The 15,463-nt window shown below is 47.5% G+C and overlaps 1 protein-coding gene across 6 annotated transcripts in view; it reads right to left on the bottom strand.

The window, feature by feature from the left end:
- The window catches only part of mllt10 (MLLT10 histone lysine methyltransferase DOT1L cofactor), a 39,392-nt gene that overhangs the window by 8,010 nt on the left and 15,919 nt on the right, over positions 1 to 15,463 (bottom strand). For 5 of the 6 annotated variants that reach the window (XM_030348698.1, XM_030348699.1, XM_030348700.1 and 2 more), the window contains 6 exons: positions 13,051 to 13,149; positions 12,118 to 12,502; positions 11,180 to 11,398; positions 10,178 to 10,714; positions 4,548 to 4,708; positions 843 to 960 (listed from right to left, as the gene is read on the bottom strand). In XM_030348698.1, the coding sequence (XP_030204558.1) occupies positions 843 to 960; positions 4,548 to 4,708; positions 10,178 to 10,714; positions 11,180 to 11,398; positions 12,118 to 12,502; positions 13,051 to 13,149 (1,519 nt within the window). The remainder of the gene's footprint in view (positions 1 to 842; positions 961 to 4,547; positions 4,709 to 10,177; positions 10,715 to 11,179; positions 11,399 to 12,117; positions 12,503 to 13,050; positions 13,150 to 15,463) is intronic. The other variant, XM_030348702.1, reaches the window with a different exon arrangement.

Raw genomic sequence — 15,463 nt, 5'->3', positions numbered from 1 at the left:
ACAGGCTAACACACAGAGGCTAACCCACATGCCAACACCAGCGGTGCGCTTGCCTTGCTCTCCCAAGGAAAAAAAAAAAAACACATAAGAGTTGCTATCCTGAGCACATGTGAGTGCACACAGACTGTCCACGGCTCACAATGTATCGCGTGGAGGACTATCGGGGCTCTACAGGAGCTATTAATCCAGGGTTTTGCCAATGGGGTGAAAAGGTTTCAGTTGGTTTCTAATGCAAATTGGCGTGTTGAAAGATCAGCATCTCAGCGCCATCTGCACGCAGTCACTCACAGCCCTGGTGGGTCGCATCTACACACACGTATCCACGTGCATTTGGGGTGTGTGTGTGTGTGTGTGTGTGTGTGTGTGTGTGTGTGTCATTAAGTGTGATTAGTGAGCTGACCCGCAGGTTGCAGGGGGGCTCTCTCTCTCTCTCTCTCTCTCTCTCTCTCTCTCTAACCCTAAACTCTCCCTCCCACTCTGTGTCCTGCAGAAGTCAACACTCTATCCAGCCACTTCCTCTGCCGCTCTATCCTATTCTGCATACTAAGACACAAACACACTGGAGCGCTCCAGCATTAGGCTTGTGAACGGCAGTGTGTGTGTGTGTGTGTGTGTGTGTGTGTGTGTGTGTGTGTGTGTGTGTGTGTGTGTGTGTGTGTGTGTGTGTGTAACTGGAGCTTAATGGGAGGAGCCTGTGACTACCACAACCAATGACCCTTGACCCCTCTGTGAGACCCAGGGGGCGTGACCCAGCCATTATCTCGCTCATTCTTGTTCTCCCGTTCGTTCGCTCACTCTCTTTCTCAGGCACAATACTCACACACACACACGTGCATATATACCTGCTGGTGTGGCTTCAGACTGGGCGATGAGTGCAGCCATTGCTGAATTTGGGTTAAGCCGGTTCCCAAACATATGGGAGGGAGCGAGGTTGAAAACGGACCCAGGCAGGCTGCTTACCTAGGGAGAGAGATAGAGCGAGACAGAGAAAAGGAGAAAGGGAAGCGACAAATTCACATTAGAATAATGTCTTTATTATCCGTTTAGGAGATGGCCACAACATGTTATCATGGGAAGATGTTAATTATCCCAGATCAAAGAGCGGGAATATATTTAATCAACGTAGCTTTTTTGGGGGGTTGTAATTACTTAAGATTATTTTCTGCCAACTTGGCCCGGATGAAATGCAGGAAAACATACACTTACTCTTCAAAGTAGATAAACAACGGCAATGCGCTCGCACCGCTATGGCTACGTGCAACTCACACACACGCATATACCTCAGAGTGGCCGTGGCTCCAACACACTGGCATGCTGACAAAGTGCTTCTGATGCAGATAGTTTAATCCAATTAGAGCATTTCCCAAATAAGGGCGCTGGAGAGGGTGAGGCGGTTTGTTCACGGCATTCGTCATAAGAATTTGGCAATGTGCTGGCACGCCTTAACTTATACGGAGCGCAATGCTATTTTAACATTGTCCTGCCTTTGGGAATTCTAATTTAAAATTATGTTTACGTGAGACCGTTTGCGAGGATGTTTTTTTTTTTTTTTGACTTTGTGGTGCAGCTCAACGTTTGGTTTATGTTGGCGTTGGGAACTACAGGAACCACTTAACATGAATACACCAACGCCCAGTCGCATGCGTGCCCTGATTAAATAGACGGATTGATTTATGCTGTCATTCTATAGCGATTTTATTAATCAACTCCTCGCGACACCGTGTTACTAACACAGATCATATAATTAATGCTCACATCTCAGTTATTTGTCATGTGTGCAATGGGCATTGTAATATTACAATAGCAAATTTATGACCCACACACGTGTGTGTGTGTGTGTGTGTGTGTGTGTGTGTGTGTGTGTGTGTGTGTGTGTGTGTGTGTGTGTGTGTGTGTGTGTGTGTGTGTGTGTGTGTGTGTGTGTGTGTGTGTGTGTGTGTGTGTGTGTGTGTATAAATATATATGCATGGGCAAATACATATATATGCGCGTGTGTGAATATACATATACACATGTACACATATTATGCATTGATAAAATATATATATATATAAAATATATTGTATGTAAATATATAAACCCATATAAAATATATATTATATATACACATACATGTAAAAAAAATAATATATAAACACACGCGTGTTACATATATAATAAAGAAATAATACTGACAAAAGACTCTTATTAAACACTAAACCCACACACAAGTACAAAAAACCGACGTTCAATAAAAGGTGAATACCATGAAAGATTGTGCTGACTATTTAGTTTCTCTAATTCCAAAACTATAGAAATAGAAGACATTTGATAGAGAAAGCCAGAGAAATATAGATAACTCATGCTACAATAACACTCCCACCCATGTTAAATGTGAAGGCGGATCCTTACCCTGCCCTTATTCCATTTATTTCACCGATGACTTTGGCTCAGTTTCAAAAGCCTCACACCTCGCCTCCCCCTCTCCCTCTCCCCCTCTCTCTCTCTCTCTCACTGTCCTCCCACCATCCCTCTCAATACCCCAGTCCCTCCCACTTTCTCGCCAACATTCATTTTTCATTTTCATTCATTTTTCATTCCGAGTCATTCCCGAGTCATTCCCCTTTACACACAGTCTCTGTCACGCACACACACACCATCTCTCTTCCCTCTAATGGGCAGTCGGCCAGCAGTTTGCTTGTGGACTGAAAATAGCAAATGGCTGCTCCGTCTCACTGTCTCGTGCACAGGTGCACGGACGTATTTGCGCGCGCGCACACACACACACACACACACACGCGCGCACACAAAGACACACAAACACACACGCACTAAACAGAAGACGCGGGGAGCCCGTCTTACAGGGTTGCATAATTTCCGGGGACATGATTTCGGCGCGAGTGGCCCAGATGCCCGGAGGCGTTCCCACACATTCAGGACTTTAAAGACACGTTTTGGTCGATCCGGAGCGACAAGAAGAGGGGAGAAAGAAAACAGCTCGCTCTGTCTAACTGTCTTCCCCGCTCTCCCTCAAACATCTCACCACCCCTTCAATTACCCATCTCTTTCAAACCCTTTACCCCCTTTCTCCCGCGCAGTAGCACACACACACACACACACACACGCTGCAAGAGAGGGGCTAAGTCCTCTATACGTGCTGTAAATAGCGTGATATCCCATGCTTTCCTGGGCCTCCCCTTCTCTGTACTATGGGGGGTGGGGTGGGGGGGGGGGCTATGGGCCTCGGGACGCAAGATTCAAGACATGAGTACACCCCCACCCCCATCATCCCCACTGTGGCGCTTGTCAGATGACATCACATCACGGGACAAGGGATGGAGAAAGAGAGGAGTTGGTAGTTCTGAAACAAGAGAGAAAGAGGAGAGCGAGAGAGCAAAGGGCGCAAAAGATATCGAAAGGGCGGTGTGTGTGTGTGTGTGTGTGTGTGTGTGTGTGTGTGTGTGTGTGTGTGTGTGTGTGTGTGTGTGTGTGTGTGTGTGTGTGTGTGTGTGCGCGCGCGCGCGCTGGACAGGGGAGAGAAATGAACGGCGCTGGACAGAGAGGGATCTCTGGGCCAGTAGTGAAAGAGGACAGGCTCACAGGGGTCGCGGTTTGAAGATGTGGGGGGGCCAGGGTGATTACCAGAGGGGCTTCAACTTTAGGAGAGTAACCGTGGGGACCGCTACAAGGGGAGGGGGGGGTTGTGACGGTGCTCTCCCCTTTGCATGAGCGCAATCCGACAATACATGAGAAATAACCACAAAGACCTCTGAAAGCTTGTTTTTAGACGCTGAGACTGCAACTACATCGCTCACAACTTATCATCCATTAATCTATTCACGAAACATAATATTAAACAAAGAATAAATCTGTGAATATAAAAATTCTAACTATTATACCCTTAATTCTGGCCTTCAGTTTAAGGTCATTCTGTACACCTGTTTGAATACCTGGAATGGACATGATGTTATTCAGGAATTAAGTGTGCCATTTTGAATGTGCAATACCCATTTGTCTGCTATAGAACATTTCAGCTTTGTGGCATTATTTTGTTCAAAACCATTTTCAGTAAAAAAATTAAATAAAAAGCTAGTGGGCATGATTAAACTCATCAGCCATTAAATGAATGGAGGCCGATAATGACATCTAGTAAGAAGCGAATGGACCCAGTAAATTACAGCTGGAAATGAAATGGGTGGGGGAGGGGGGGGGAGAGATTTAATTCAAAAAGAGACCTTCCACAGACCTTGCAGTGTACCTGTGGAAGGTATGCGCACACACGCAAACGCACACACACACACACACACACACACACACACACACACACACACACACGCGCACGCACAATGGTGCGGCACAATCGGAGGGATTCGGTTAGATATACGCGTTCCCCGAGTTGGGCGGTGTTGCGGTGCTAAGATTGATACCAACGATGGTGGTTAGTTTGAAATGGAGGCACGCGGCTCCGTCCATGAGCAAAAACAACAAAAAGAAAAATAGAAATTTGCATCGGTATCCATACCCGAGAAACATGTAAATGTGAAGGTGTGCGCGCGTGTGCGACTCACATGTGTTGACGCTGTGGTGGTTAGAGGTGCGGTGGCCATAAAGGGAGAGGGCGGGGCCAGGGAGGGGGCAGGCGTCTGTTGCTGGGCCAAATCCGAATTGGCTCCGCCCATGGCGCCCAGTCCGGTCACAGACGACAACCCATCGCCGATGGAGAACGCACCTGAGAGGCAGAGGAATAGGTAAAGATCAAGGGTGTGCACTCAGAAATGCTTTTTTCGTTGTGCGTTAATGGCACCTTGTGTTCACAATATGTGCAATTTGGTTTGTTCAGAACTGTGGAATCTATAATACCTTTTTCTTACTCCGGTTTGCATGAATTATTATATTATTATTTGACTAAAATTGTGAAATGATCGGTTGTTGTATTGGCATCAGCCATGAGAAAGAGATAAATATCGGTTACTGTTTTTTGGTCCAAACATACAATATTGTTGCATCTCTTATTATAAAAGGAGGACATTCTTTAAAAATCTAAATGGCATGCAAGATAGGAATTAGAATTACTGGAAATGCTTCTTATTTCCGTGTTATAAACAAACAAATAGGCAAGCATGTATATTAAATGTATAGCATAGGTTTTCTACTGTTTATATACCAGGGTAAGCAACAAAGTCAGCTCAGACTCAAGACTCAGAATAAAAGGAGAATCAACAGCGATACGAACGTGGCCACTGGCGCTGTGCCCCCATTCTTGCTGTCGGACCGTATTAATAAACTGTCCCATATTTACAGTTTAACAAACAGCTGTTATAATACAGAGGCTGCCTATGCACCATTCAACACCCCGCCAAGCATTCTACCCAAACACATTTAGCTACACAATTAATTTTCTTTCTCTTCCTTTTCTCCATTGCCCTCTGTCTCTCTTTCTCCCACTCACACACATCCAATCTTTCATCTCCCTCTCTCTCTCTCTCTCTCCCGGCCTCTCCCCAGACGCCCCCTCCCTGTCCCCTTTAACCAGGGATAAGCCCTGCCCCTGCACCCCTTTTGACCCCATGAGGGGAGAGGGTGGAAGGAGGCCCCTCAGCCCCACAAAGGCCTGAATGGCTCAGGGCACTGCACATTCACTGGGGGAACAAGAGCGCTTTGTACCACAGCGATTGGGGAGGGTCGGGGGGGGGGTGGGGGGGGGAAGAGAGAGGGAGAGAGAAAGAGGGGGAGATAAAGTGAGAGATTGAAAGAGGAAGATAAAGAGGAGAGAGAGAGAGAGAGAGAGAGAGAGAGAGAGAGAGAGAGAGAGAGAGAGAGAGAGAGAGAGAGAGAGAGAGAGAGAGAGAGAGAGAGAGAGAGAGAGAGAGAGAGAGAGAGAGAGAGAGAGAGAGAGAGAGAGAGAGAGAGAGAGAGAGAGAGAGAGAGAGAGAGAGAGAGAGAGAGAGAGAGACTGATGACTAATATACACTCACAGGTGCCCACATAAACTACACACACTATGTGGGCTGATAAGCATATTGTATCGTTGTTGTGTGGCCGCATTGTAGCGCCAGGGCGCCGAGGCTGGCGAACGGCCGCTGGGTGATGTCATGGTTGAGCACGCACGTGCCCATGTTGTCGGTCAGAACGGAAGCCCAACTCAGAGTTAAAGCGGAAAAAAAAAGCAAGGACTCTCGCTGCCCCAGTTGGCGCAGTATAAGCAATACTAAAGTCATAAAGGCGGAAGTTTCTGTGAAACTATGTATCATGGTACCATCGATGCAACCCACCGAAAAAAAAGAAAAAACACCCACAAACTGGAGATGAACCAGAAATGGAACCGGAACGACATGAGCACCATGGCGGGCATGGGCTCCTGCAGCTGGAAGTCTGGGCCTGTCTTTAGGAGATCAATAGGGTGGATCCCAGGGGATCAGACCTGCGGTGGTGCCCTGACCGCGTCTCCCCTCTCCATCTGGCCGGGCAGCTCTTCCCGTCCAACTCATTAGCTATTGGAAGGTGTTGAACATGCACCTGCATCTGCCAGCTTTAAAAGTCAACCTGGCCTCTTTCTGATAAACAGGAATTCTATAATTTTCCTCTAAAGTAAAGTGTAAAATCTATGCCGAACTCAAATATTTTTTGTTCCCAATGCAGTTTTTGGTAGTAGGAACTATACAATCTACAAGCAGGCAAGAAAAACTTTTTTTCTTTCCTTATACAATGATCTGTTAACCTACAATCTTATATACTTTTAATACTTTAAAGGATTTATCGAATATCAGAATTTTCCATTAATAATCAGAGGTTCGATTTATCGATGAATCAACTATTCTTCGTTTTCAAATTCAAAGTAAATTTAAAAATAATAACTAAAATAAATATTTTTTCTGCAATTCAGACAAATTGCTTTGTGTTTTAGGCTTTGTGATAAATATAGTTTGAGTCTCTCTGATGAACAACATCTTACTTATAAACGAGGATCTGTTGCCTTAGTGACGTCAAAGCTCTTGACAAGTGCTGTTGATGGAGACGAGAACGCGGGAAAACACACCAAAAAAATACTTTCTGTGGCTAGTCTCAAAAGTGGCATCACTAAATTGTGCAAAATAAAATCTATTTATAACATGGCAAATTAATGACAACAGTAATCCTCCAGCAGCCCAAAACAACAACACATTTAATTCGAACACTAGATTTACTGAAAACCGATGCATTGAATTTGCTTTGTGTAACTTTGGCTTTACCTACTATTCTTTCCTTACCCCCCCCCACGCTGTCCCCCACGCACACACACCCCAAACTTTCCAACCCTGGCCTAACAGATTACCTCCCTCCATGGGCTGTCCCGTCACCACCGCCGTCGCCCAGCGAGCCAGAGCTTACCCATCTGTGACCCCCAGCATTGTCAAACATTAACCTGGCCCGCATCTAACCCCCTGCTGCTGCTGCTGCCGCCCCCCACCCACTACCACCTATCTATCAGGCCCCGCTATCCATCCATCCGTCCACACTATGGAGACTCCACACAGGATGGGATGGGGAGGGGGTAGGAGATAAAGACGACAGCAGTCTCCCCATTACTGCCCTGCATTAACCCCTGGCTAAATATTTACAGTTGGGAGGAGAATGTACCATATATACACAGGGGGATGTGCGCGCACACGCACACACACCCCTAGCTATGGGGACGGTCGCCCGTAGCTTAGGCGAGGTTAAAACACGACAAAGAAAGATGGCTCGAAACTACTGCTAGGCAAAACTCTTCATAACAAATTCTGAGCACACTTGGAGCACCAATAGCATTTTTGCAATCAGAGCGCTCAAGTTTTTGTTAATCTATTGATTAAAGATTTTGGAAATTTAATTTTAAAGTTTAAATCTCATTTCACATGCATGTGCGCGTGTGTTTGCGCGCGCTCGCGTGTGCGTGTGTTATGTTTGCAGCATGGGCTATAAATACAAGTGATCATTCTACGCTTTAAAATGGTGCGCTATTAAACTGAAAGATATATATAAAAAAAAAAAAAGACATCTAAACACAATAAAAAAAGTAACATAAGAACAACGACAATACAATCCTACATTGCAAACAGCCAATTTTCCAACGCCTCCTATGAATATGAGTAAGGTAGACACACGGAGGAATAACTAAACACAAAGTCAAGTGCCTGGAGGCCCAGGCACCGGCAGCCTATAGAAACACACGCGACAGCAGACTAATCAAGCATTTGGTTTTCTCTTCGCTATTCCTTTGATAACATGCAAATCGCGCTGCGTTTTATTGCAATTTATTCCAAACATTGTGTGGTTTAGCGGCCACTTCTCAGACGAATGATACCACAGCACCAGGTTGAGGAGCAGTGTAGGGGACAAGGCATGGTAAATCACATCGTTAGTCATGTTGTTGTCAATTGTGTTACTAATGTATACTTCTGAAAATAATAAAATAATTAATTTAAAACTACTCAATTAATGTGCTATGATGGTCCCTCATTTTGATTAGCATGTAGCAGTACAGTAGACTCCCAAATGGCTTCACACACACACACACACACACACACACACACACACACACACACACACACACACACACACACACACACACACACACACACACACACACACACACACACACACACACACACACACACACACACACACTCCAGAGTGCCCACAAAACATCTGTGCCAAATAGCTCGGGTCATATTTCATTGTCAACATTATCCCTTCGAAACTCATTAGGTGATACATTCATAAATTAACGAACCATTCATTCAGACTACCTAACTTAATGCCACGCATGTTCCGCCCCCCTTCGTCTGGGACCTAAGCCGAGGAACAGAATGAAATTCACCGAAAAAAAAAAAAAAAAAAAAACATAACTCAAGACTTGCTAATAATCGAGAATATGTTAGGGTTTCATTAGCCGGCATTTACCGGCAATTTGCCGCCAAAAAATGGACGGTATTTTTTCCCCCCTTTTATTAATTATCATTAAGGTATTAAATAGAGTAACGCAAATTTGCAATACAAAAATGTGTGACAATATTTGAAGTTTTCTCTGAGCATACATTGACTGGCGAATTGTCAGTGCGCAACTAAATGCATATGCCTATTGCCTATGTGTGTAACAGTATGCGTAACTGAATGCATAGACTACTATTGTCCTCCTGAGACGTCACGGCAATCAAACAAAGCCCTTTGTTGCCATAGCCTACAGGTGCTTCCACAACTGAGCTGTCTGGTACGTTTACATTTACTATGGAGCATTTCCCCCACATAGTATGGTGAGATTAGGGTGATGGGAACACTCATTTGAACTCCGGAGCAAGCCAAACAAACAAGTGTTTGTTTACAATGCTGGGTTAGCCTGACAAAGTCCAGTGTGACGCGAACCGAATTAAAGTACAACAAACCTCTACTAACGTTAAAAATGACGAAAAGACCAGCGAAGAGGAACATGCTGGAAACCTTTGCATGTTTTTGTGACAAAACGATAAATTTTGCTTTGTTTTAAAACATGTATTTTTGCACACGCACGCCTCATTACACAGACGGCACGTGTATTACATACGGCCGTAAAATCGTACATTTGGCCGGAAGATTGGAATCTTTATCGGCCACGTTTGCCGGCCAAAAAAAAGCCGGGGAGAGTATGCAAATTGCGCTTGTTCAGAAACACGTATGGTAACTGGTAAAGGGAGTAATGAGGAGAGAGGAGGTGCAAAGAGACTGGTATTGGCTGTTTGAGAGGTGGGAGAAGGGAGGAGAAGGAGGAGGGGGCATAATACTACCAGGCCATTTCCATCAGCAGAAGGGAACTCCAAAGCATAAAGACGGTTGCCAAGCAACTGAACACAGATTAGGTGGGGTGGGGGAGCGAAGACAGTGACCACTTCAACATGTGTGCGAGTGCGAGCATGTGAGAAACAGAGAGAGGTATATAAATATTTTTGATTTTCTCTTGCCATGGTCATGCAGCTTCAAAGGACACACTACCTGTTGTGTTTCTGCTTCATTAAGCAACATAAAAAGGGCTGTACTAGCCCGTTAATCCTTGACGATTACGAATTAAAAAATCCGAACCGCACATCATTAAAGTGATCATACAGCCATTTCCTGCAAAATCAGGGTCATATGTTTTTCCTTCGTAATGAAGGGCCACATTGGGTTCAATAGCAGCAGAAACGTAGATAAGATGCGTTTGTTTTACCTGCGCCAGTGGGGGTGGAGCCAGTGTGTCCGGGGAGCGTCCCGTTCCTGAGGAGCGATGGGGACTTCTGGATCCCGACGCCGACGACCCCCAACATCCTCTCTCCCCCTCCTCCAGCTCCTCCTCCAGCTGAGACAGCTCCTCCCCCGGCTCCCACCCCAGTCATCCCCCCCACGCCGGGGCGCCCTGTCAGCGCCGACGAGGCCGGCGACGGCGAGGCGACGGAGGCCGAGGAAGAAGACGACGACGACGACGAAGAGACGGCGTTGGCCGTCGCGGAGACGGGCAGCGTGAGCGACGGCGCCGGCTCCGACGGCTTGGAGTCGGTGGTGAAGCACGGCCCGAAGCGGTTGCGCCAGTTGCCCTTCTTCTTCTTCTTCACGCTGTCGTCGCAGCCGCCGATGGCGCCTGCCAGGCCCGGCCCCACGCTGGATGTGGAGGGCTGGGCCCGCTTGAAGCCCACCCCGCTGCTCAGGCTCACCGTGTCGGGCGGGCTCGTCAGGCTCGTGTGCGAGTTCTCGTACAGCTTGCCGCCCACTGCCAGCAGAGGGAAAAACAATTAGAATGTTTTCTGGCGAAGCGATGGCTGCCAGCACACGACGGCCAATTAGTGTGAAAACATGAAACGAAAACTTGCCAGCCCTCGCTGGCAGAGAGTTACGGCACGGATTCACGGCTCAAACATGTAACCGTTGCACTATGTGGAGTCAGTAAATACTTTATCAGGATACCATCTGTTTTTTTTTAACTAAACCGACAACAGATTCTAAACTTCTCGTTAGTTAAATGGGAGAAGTCTGCATAGGCCAATTTTCCTATTAAGAGGCAAGCATCGGTTTATTATGTAATTGGCGTTTATTGGACGGTTTCAAAAAGATTCACTCCCGTCCTTCAAAATCTGATTTAAATTAAAAATGGATTAGTAAAAAAACACAAGCATTCAAAACAAACAAGAGGAGGAACGCTCGATTGAATCATGCGAGTGGGTGCGTCCACAAGTACCTCCTGATGCTACGGTGGCTGACATCATGGACCCGAACAGCGTGGTGGATCCGTCAGAGGCCCCGCCTTCAGAGGCCGTCTTCACCAGACAGCTGCTGAAGGAGGGAGGGGAGGAGAAGGTGGTGCCTCCACCCGGCCGCAGGGACGAATCAGAGAACCCCAGGAAGTCCGAGGACGACGGAGCGGAGGATGTCTTACTCGCGCTGGTCAGTAGAAGGCCTGGGAGGGGGAGGGGGGGGGAGAGAGAGAGAGAGAGAGAGAGAGAGACTTTAGTCAGTAGCACACATAGGGGAGAGGTTAAGAGCCGGTGGTAATGGGGACAGGCAAGGGTGAAAGGAATGGTATGTTGATGAGGAATAATATGAATGAATAATCTCTAGTATTTATTTATTTGTTGGGAAATTCATAAATGTTGTCTGTTACTAAAAAACCTGCGGGGACTTGAGAGTGAAACGGTGTGGGAGAGGGAGAGAAGGAAAGTTGTAGGACAACAGGGCAAGTCCACTTTGTCTCCTGGTGGGAATGTTTTTGTGCCAGCCCCCCCTTTTCCATTACTATGGGAGCAGAATGGAGAGATAACAAAAATAACCAGTTAATCACCCTCTCCCCATCTGCCCTGCCGTCAGCCTTCTATCATTCCTACGTGACAGGGGCCATGCACCGTGAGCACACATAAGCTCCCATACACAGAAACATAAACATGCACGCGCACACACACCACTGATAGCGGCAGTCAAAGGAGCTCGGACTACCCCCCGTCCTTTTGTGCGCGTGTGAATGATAGTGAATCAGGCCTAAACCTAAACAAGGCTCTAGATTGCAGGAGCCGACGAGTCTGTGTCTGCCGTCTGCTCTGTGCATACAAAGCAAACACTTCAAACACACCCAACTTACAACTCAAATATGTCCGGGGAAGACTCGGGAACAAGAGTGCTCACCCTGATGAAACGGTCCGGTGGAGGCAGTGGCCGAAGTGGAGGAGGTTGCCATGGTGACCACGGCGGAGGGCAGCGGCTTCGCTGAGGACGTGAGGGTCTTGCGGCCTCCCCTCTGTCCGACGACGTGGCTGCCGCCGCCGCCGCAGCCGGCGAGGGCACCGGCACCGGCCCCGACGATGTTGCTCTTCTTGATCTTGGGGTCGGGGCCCATCTTCCCGCTGTCCGCCGCGGGGCCGTCCTTGGCACCGCCGGGACCGGCGTGGGCCAAGGGCACTTCCTGGAAGTTGGCGGTGGTGAAGCGGGCGCCGCTGTCGTCCAATCGCTTCTGCGAGGGGGCGGGCAGAGAGGCCACGCCTCCGCCTGAGGTGCTGCTGCAGGTGTAGCCCTGCAATGAGAGGACGTTTATTAAGGTTTATTATTGGTCATTTGCAAAAGGATGTCGGATAAGTTGAAGGGAGTAACCGGTAGGATGCGTGGAGATTGAAGTCAGAACCAGAAGCACAGCAGTAAACTTTAAAAATGTAATAAAAATAATTTCGTCATAATATCAATAATATTTGCTTAGTTCTGGATACTTAAGCTCGCCTTTGAGTCAAGTAATAAATCAAAAAGGAACAGTGGATAGCTAGTAGTGATAAATAAATAAAAAAAACAGGCCAGACATGGAGCCACTAGAAACAATAAGGGCCAGGAGCGCAGCGGGGAAGAGACAAGTGCAAAAGCAAACGGTTTTAAACTGAGAAGGCTCATTTGTTCAGATGCGTTTCTGTCTACAGATCTATAAAGCAGGGACAGAGTCTGAGTGGTGGATGTGGGGAAGGGAGAGATCCAGAGCCTGCGTGCCGAGCAGCGCGACACCCTGGCACCCATGGGCGTGAACAGACAGGAAGGCACAGAACAAACGGGGACGGGGAGGGGGAGCGTAACGCTTACCTTGTCGGGGACTGTGGTGTTTAGGAGGACGAGGGAGGGAGACATGTCTAGTGGGGTCTTCTTGTGTTTGGGCTTGTGCCTGTCCCTCTCTTTGTGTTTCTAGCGAGGACAGAGACGACAAACAGACCAGTTGGTGAGGGGGCTGAAGGAAGAGGAGGAGGAGGAGGAGGAGGAGGAGGAGGAGGAGGAGGAGGACGGGGTAGAAAACAGATAGGAGGCTGATATCCGACACGGTGTTTCCGTGTGTACCGGCCGTTTCCAAAAAAAATAAAGTATATAGTATATAACGACAGACGTGACAGTGACAGAAAAGATCTGGACCAACTGATGGCAAATAAAGACGTTTCCCTTCCCACGATTGGAGCGAGTTGAGAGACGAGAAGGAGAGAGGAGAGAGAAAGATAGAGGGCTTCGTGTTCTCAAAGGCATTGTCAGTCAAGGATGGTTGGAGGACGTTGCTTTTTGCACCAACAGAAAGATGGGAGAAATCGTGGAATAAACACACACACACACACACACACACACACACACACACACACACACACACACACACACACACACACACACACACACACACACACACACACACACACACACACACACACACACACACACACGCACACACACCGACTGAGACTAAGGAGGAGGAGAGGAGGAGTCCCAAGGTGTTATAGTTTAAGAGCTGCGTGTGTTCCATGTGCCCCGCAAAGTAGCGCACTGGTTCTCATCTCGTGCTCCAATCGGAGCCGCACTCGCCGAGACCATGAAAGCTCAATTTACACCCTTCGCTTACACATTCGCCGGCTCCACCCTCCTCTAGCACCCCTGGAGGGCCCGCGGGGTGCCAGCAAATTTACACCTCCTGTGCGCACGCTCCAAGCCCCGCCACCTTTCTGTGCATGCACACACACACACGTGTTGGAACAAACGCATGTACCAGCACTTTTCTGCTAAATTGAGCCCCTCTTTTCTCTAGCACACACACCCACAGCAAAGAATATGCAGTGATCTTCAGAGACAACATGGGACTCAACATGCTCCTTATGTTCAGAGCCAGGATAACTCTTAAGCAGTTGTGTGTGCCTCCCCTCGGGGCCGGAGTGATTGGATCGGGGGACGGGGGTGACAGTTTAGCCAGGCTTCCGGGACAGGGAGCAGTTAGCAGTGATTGCCAGCCAGATGAAGAATGGAAAGCTCTGCTGAACTAGTCTACGCGGGCTCCCAGACTATAAACCTCTTGGGCAAGGGGAGGTACGCGCCTGAGTGTGTGTGTGTGTGTGCTTTAAGGAAAGGTGACTTAAAAACTTGAGTTTGTTTTTCGTGAATCGTCTCAAGTGAGGAGTTTAACTACAACCAGAGAGAGAGAGAGAGCCAGAAAGCGAGAGAGCGAGAGAGAGCGAGAGACATGGGATTCCCTTGTTGTTTTTCATTAACATTCCAAAGGAAGGTGTTGATGGACAGAGGCTTGTAGACGAGAGGGTCAGATATCCCCACACATACACTGAATCCTTCTGGACATAGCAGCCTGGCCGTGGGAAATGCTAAGAGACACACACACCCACTTGCATGCATGCATGGACGACACACACACACACACTTATATCAATCAGGTAAATTGATTTAGCTGACCATGCCTTTTAACACGTTCTCGCCTATTTAGAGCCTGATCATTCGACATGTCGAAGTTCTCCTTTGGACTGCATGGGGGTGCATGGGAGAGGAAGGGTGGGGGATGGGGTACGGATCCATCCATCAGAAACCTTCCCTGAACAATAACCATGACCACACAGGGCCGGCACCTCTTCTCGGTCTCTTGTCAAATCCAATGTCTTGAATGTCCTGAAATGGGAGGTAGAAATTCCAGTGTCCAATTCACAGCTTCAACTGTCCACCGCAGTCTTAACATGACGGCAAATATGTTTTAATAGAATAATAAAACCGGACTACATTTTCCTCTACAAATGCCCCGGATGATGCCTTAAAACTCTGTGCACCTCTATTTCGAACCGTGTGGATTGGTCACTTGCTGACATAAACGCAAAATTTTACAGACAAAATCGGTTGATAAATAACAAAAAAATAAAATAATCCATTCTATACTGTACATCAGACATGTTAAAGCTGGTCACGAACAGACGTTTTGTGGACAAAATCATCATCTTATGAAGCGGGTTCAACATTGGCTAAAGAAATGTAACCTAAAGAATGTCCTTCTCGTATCATCCAGAAACCTAGTCGAGGTACACCCCCTGTGGGCACAGGAGGTGGAAGGGGGCCTTACAACAGATGGACCGGGTGGGTCCAAGGGAGGGGGGGGGGTGTTGGGGGTTTAGGGGTAACAGAGGAACAGGAAGAAACAGGGAAAATAATCCACCCTTCCTTGACAGGAATTCCCCTCCATAGTTTCCTGTGT

The sequence above is a fragment of the Gadus morhua genome, chromosome 23 (assembly GCF_902167405.1).
Source record: "Gadus morhua chromosome 23, gadMor3.0, whole genome shotgun sequence".
Classification (NCBI taxonomy): domain Eukaryota; kingdom Metazoa; phylum Chordata; class Actinopteri; order Gadiformes; family Gadidae; genus Gadus; species Gadus morhua.
This window is presented reverse-complemented; position numbering and strand designations above follow the sequence as displayed.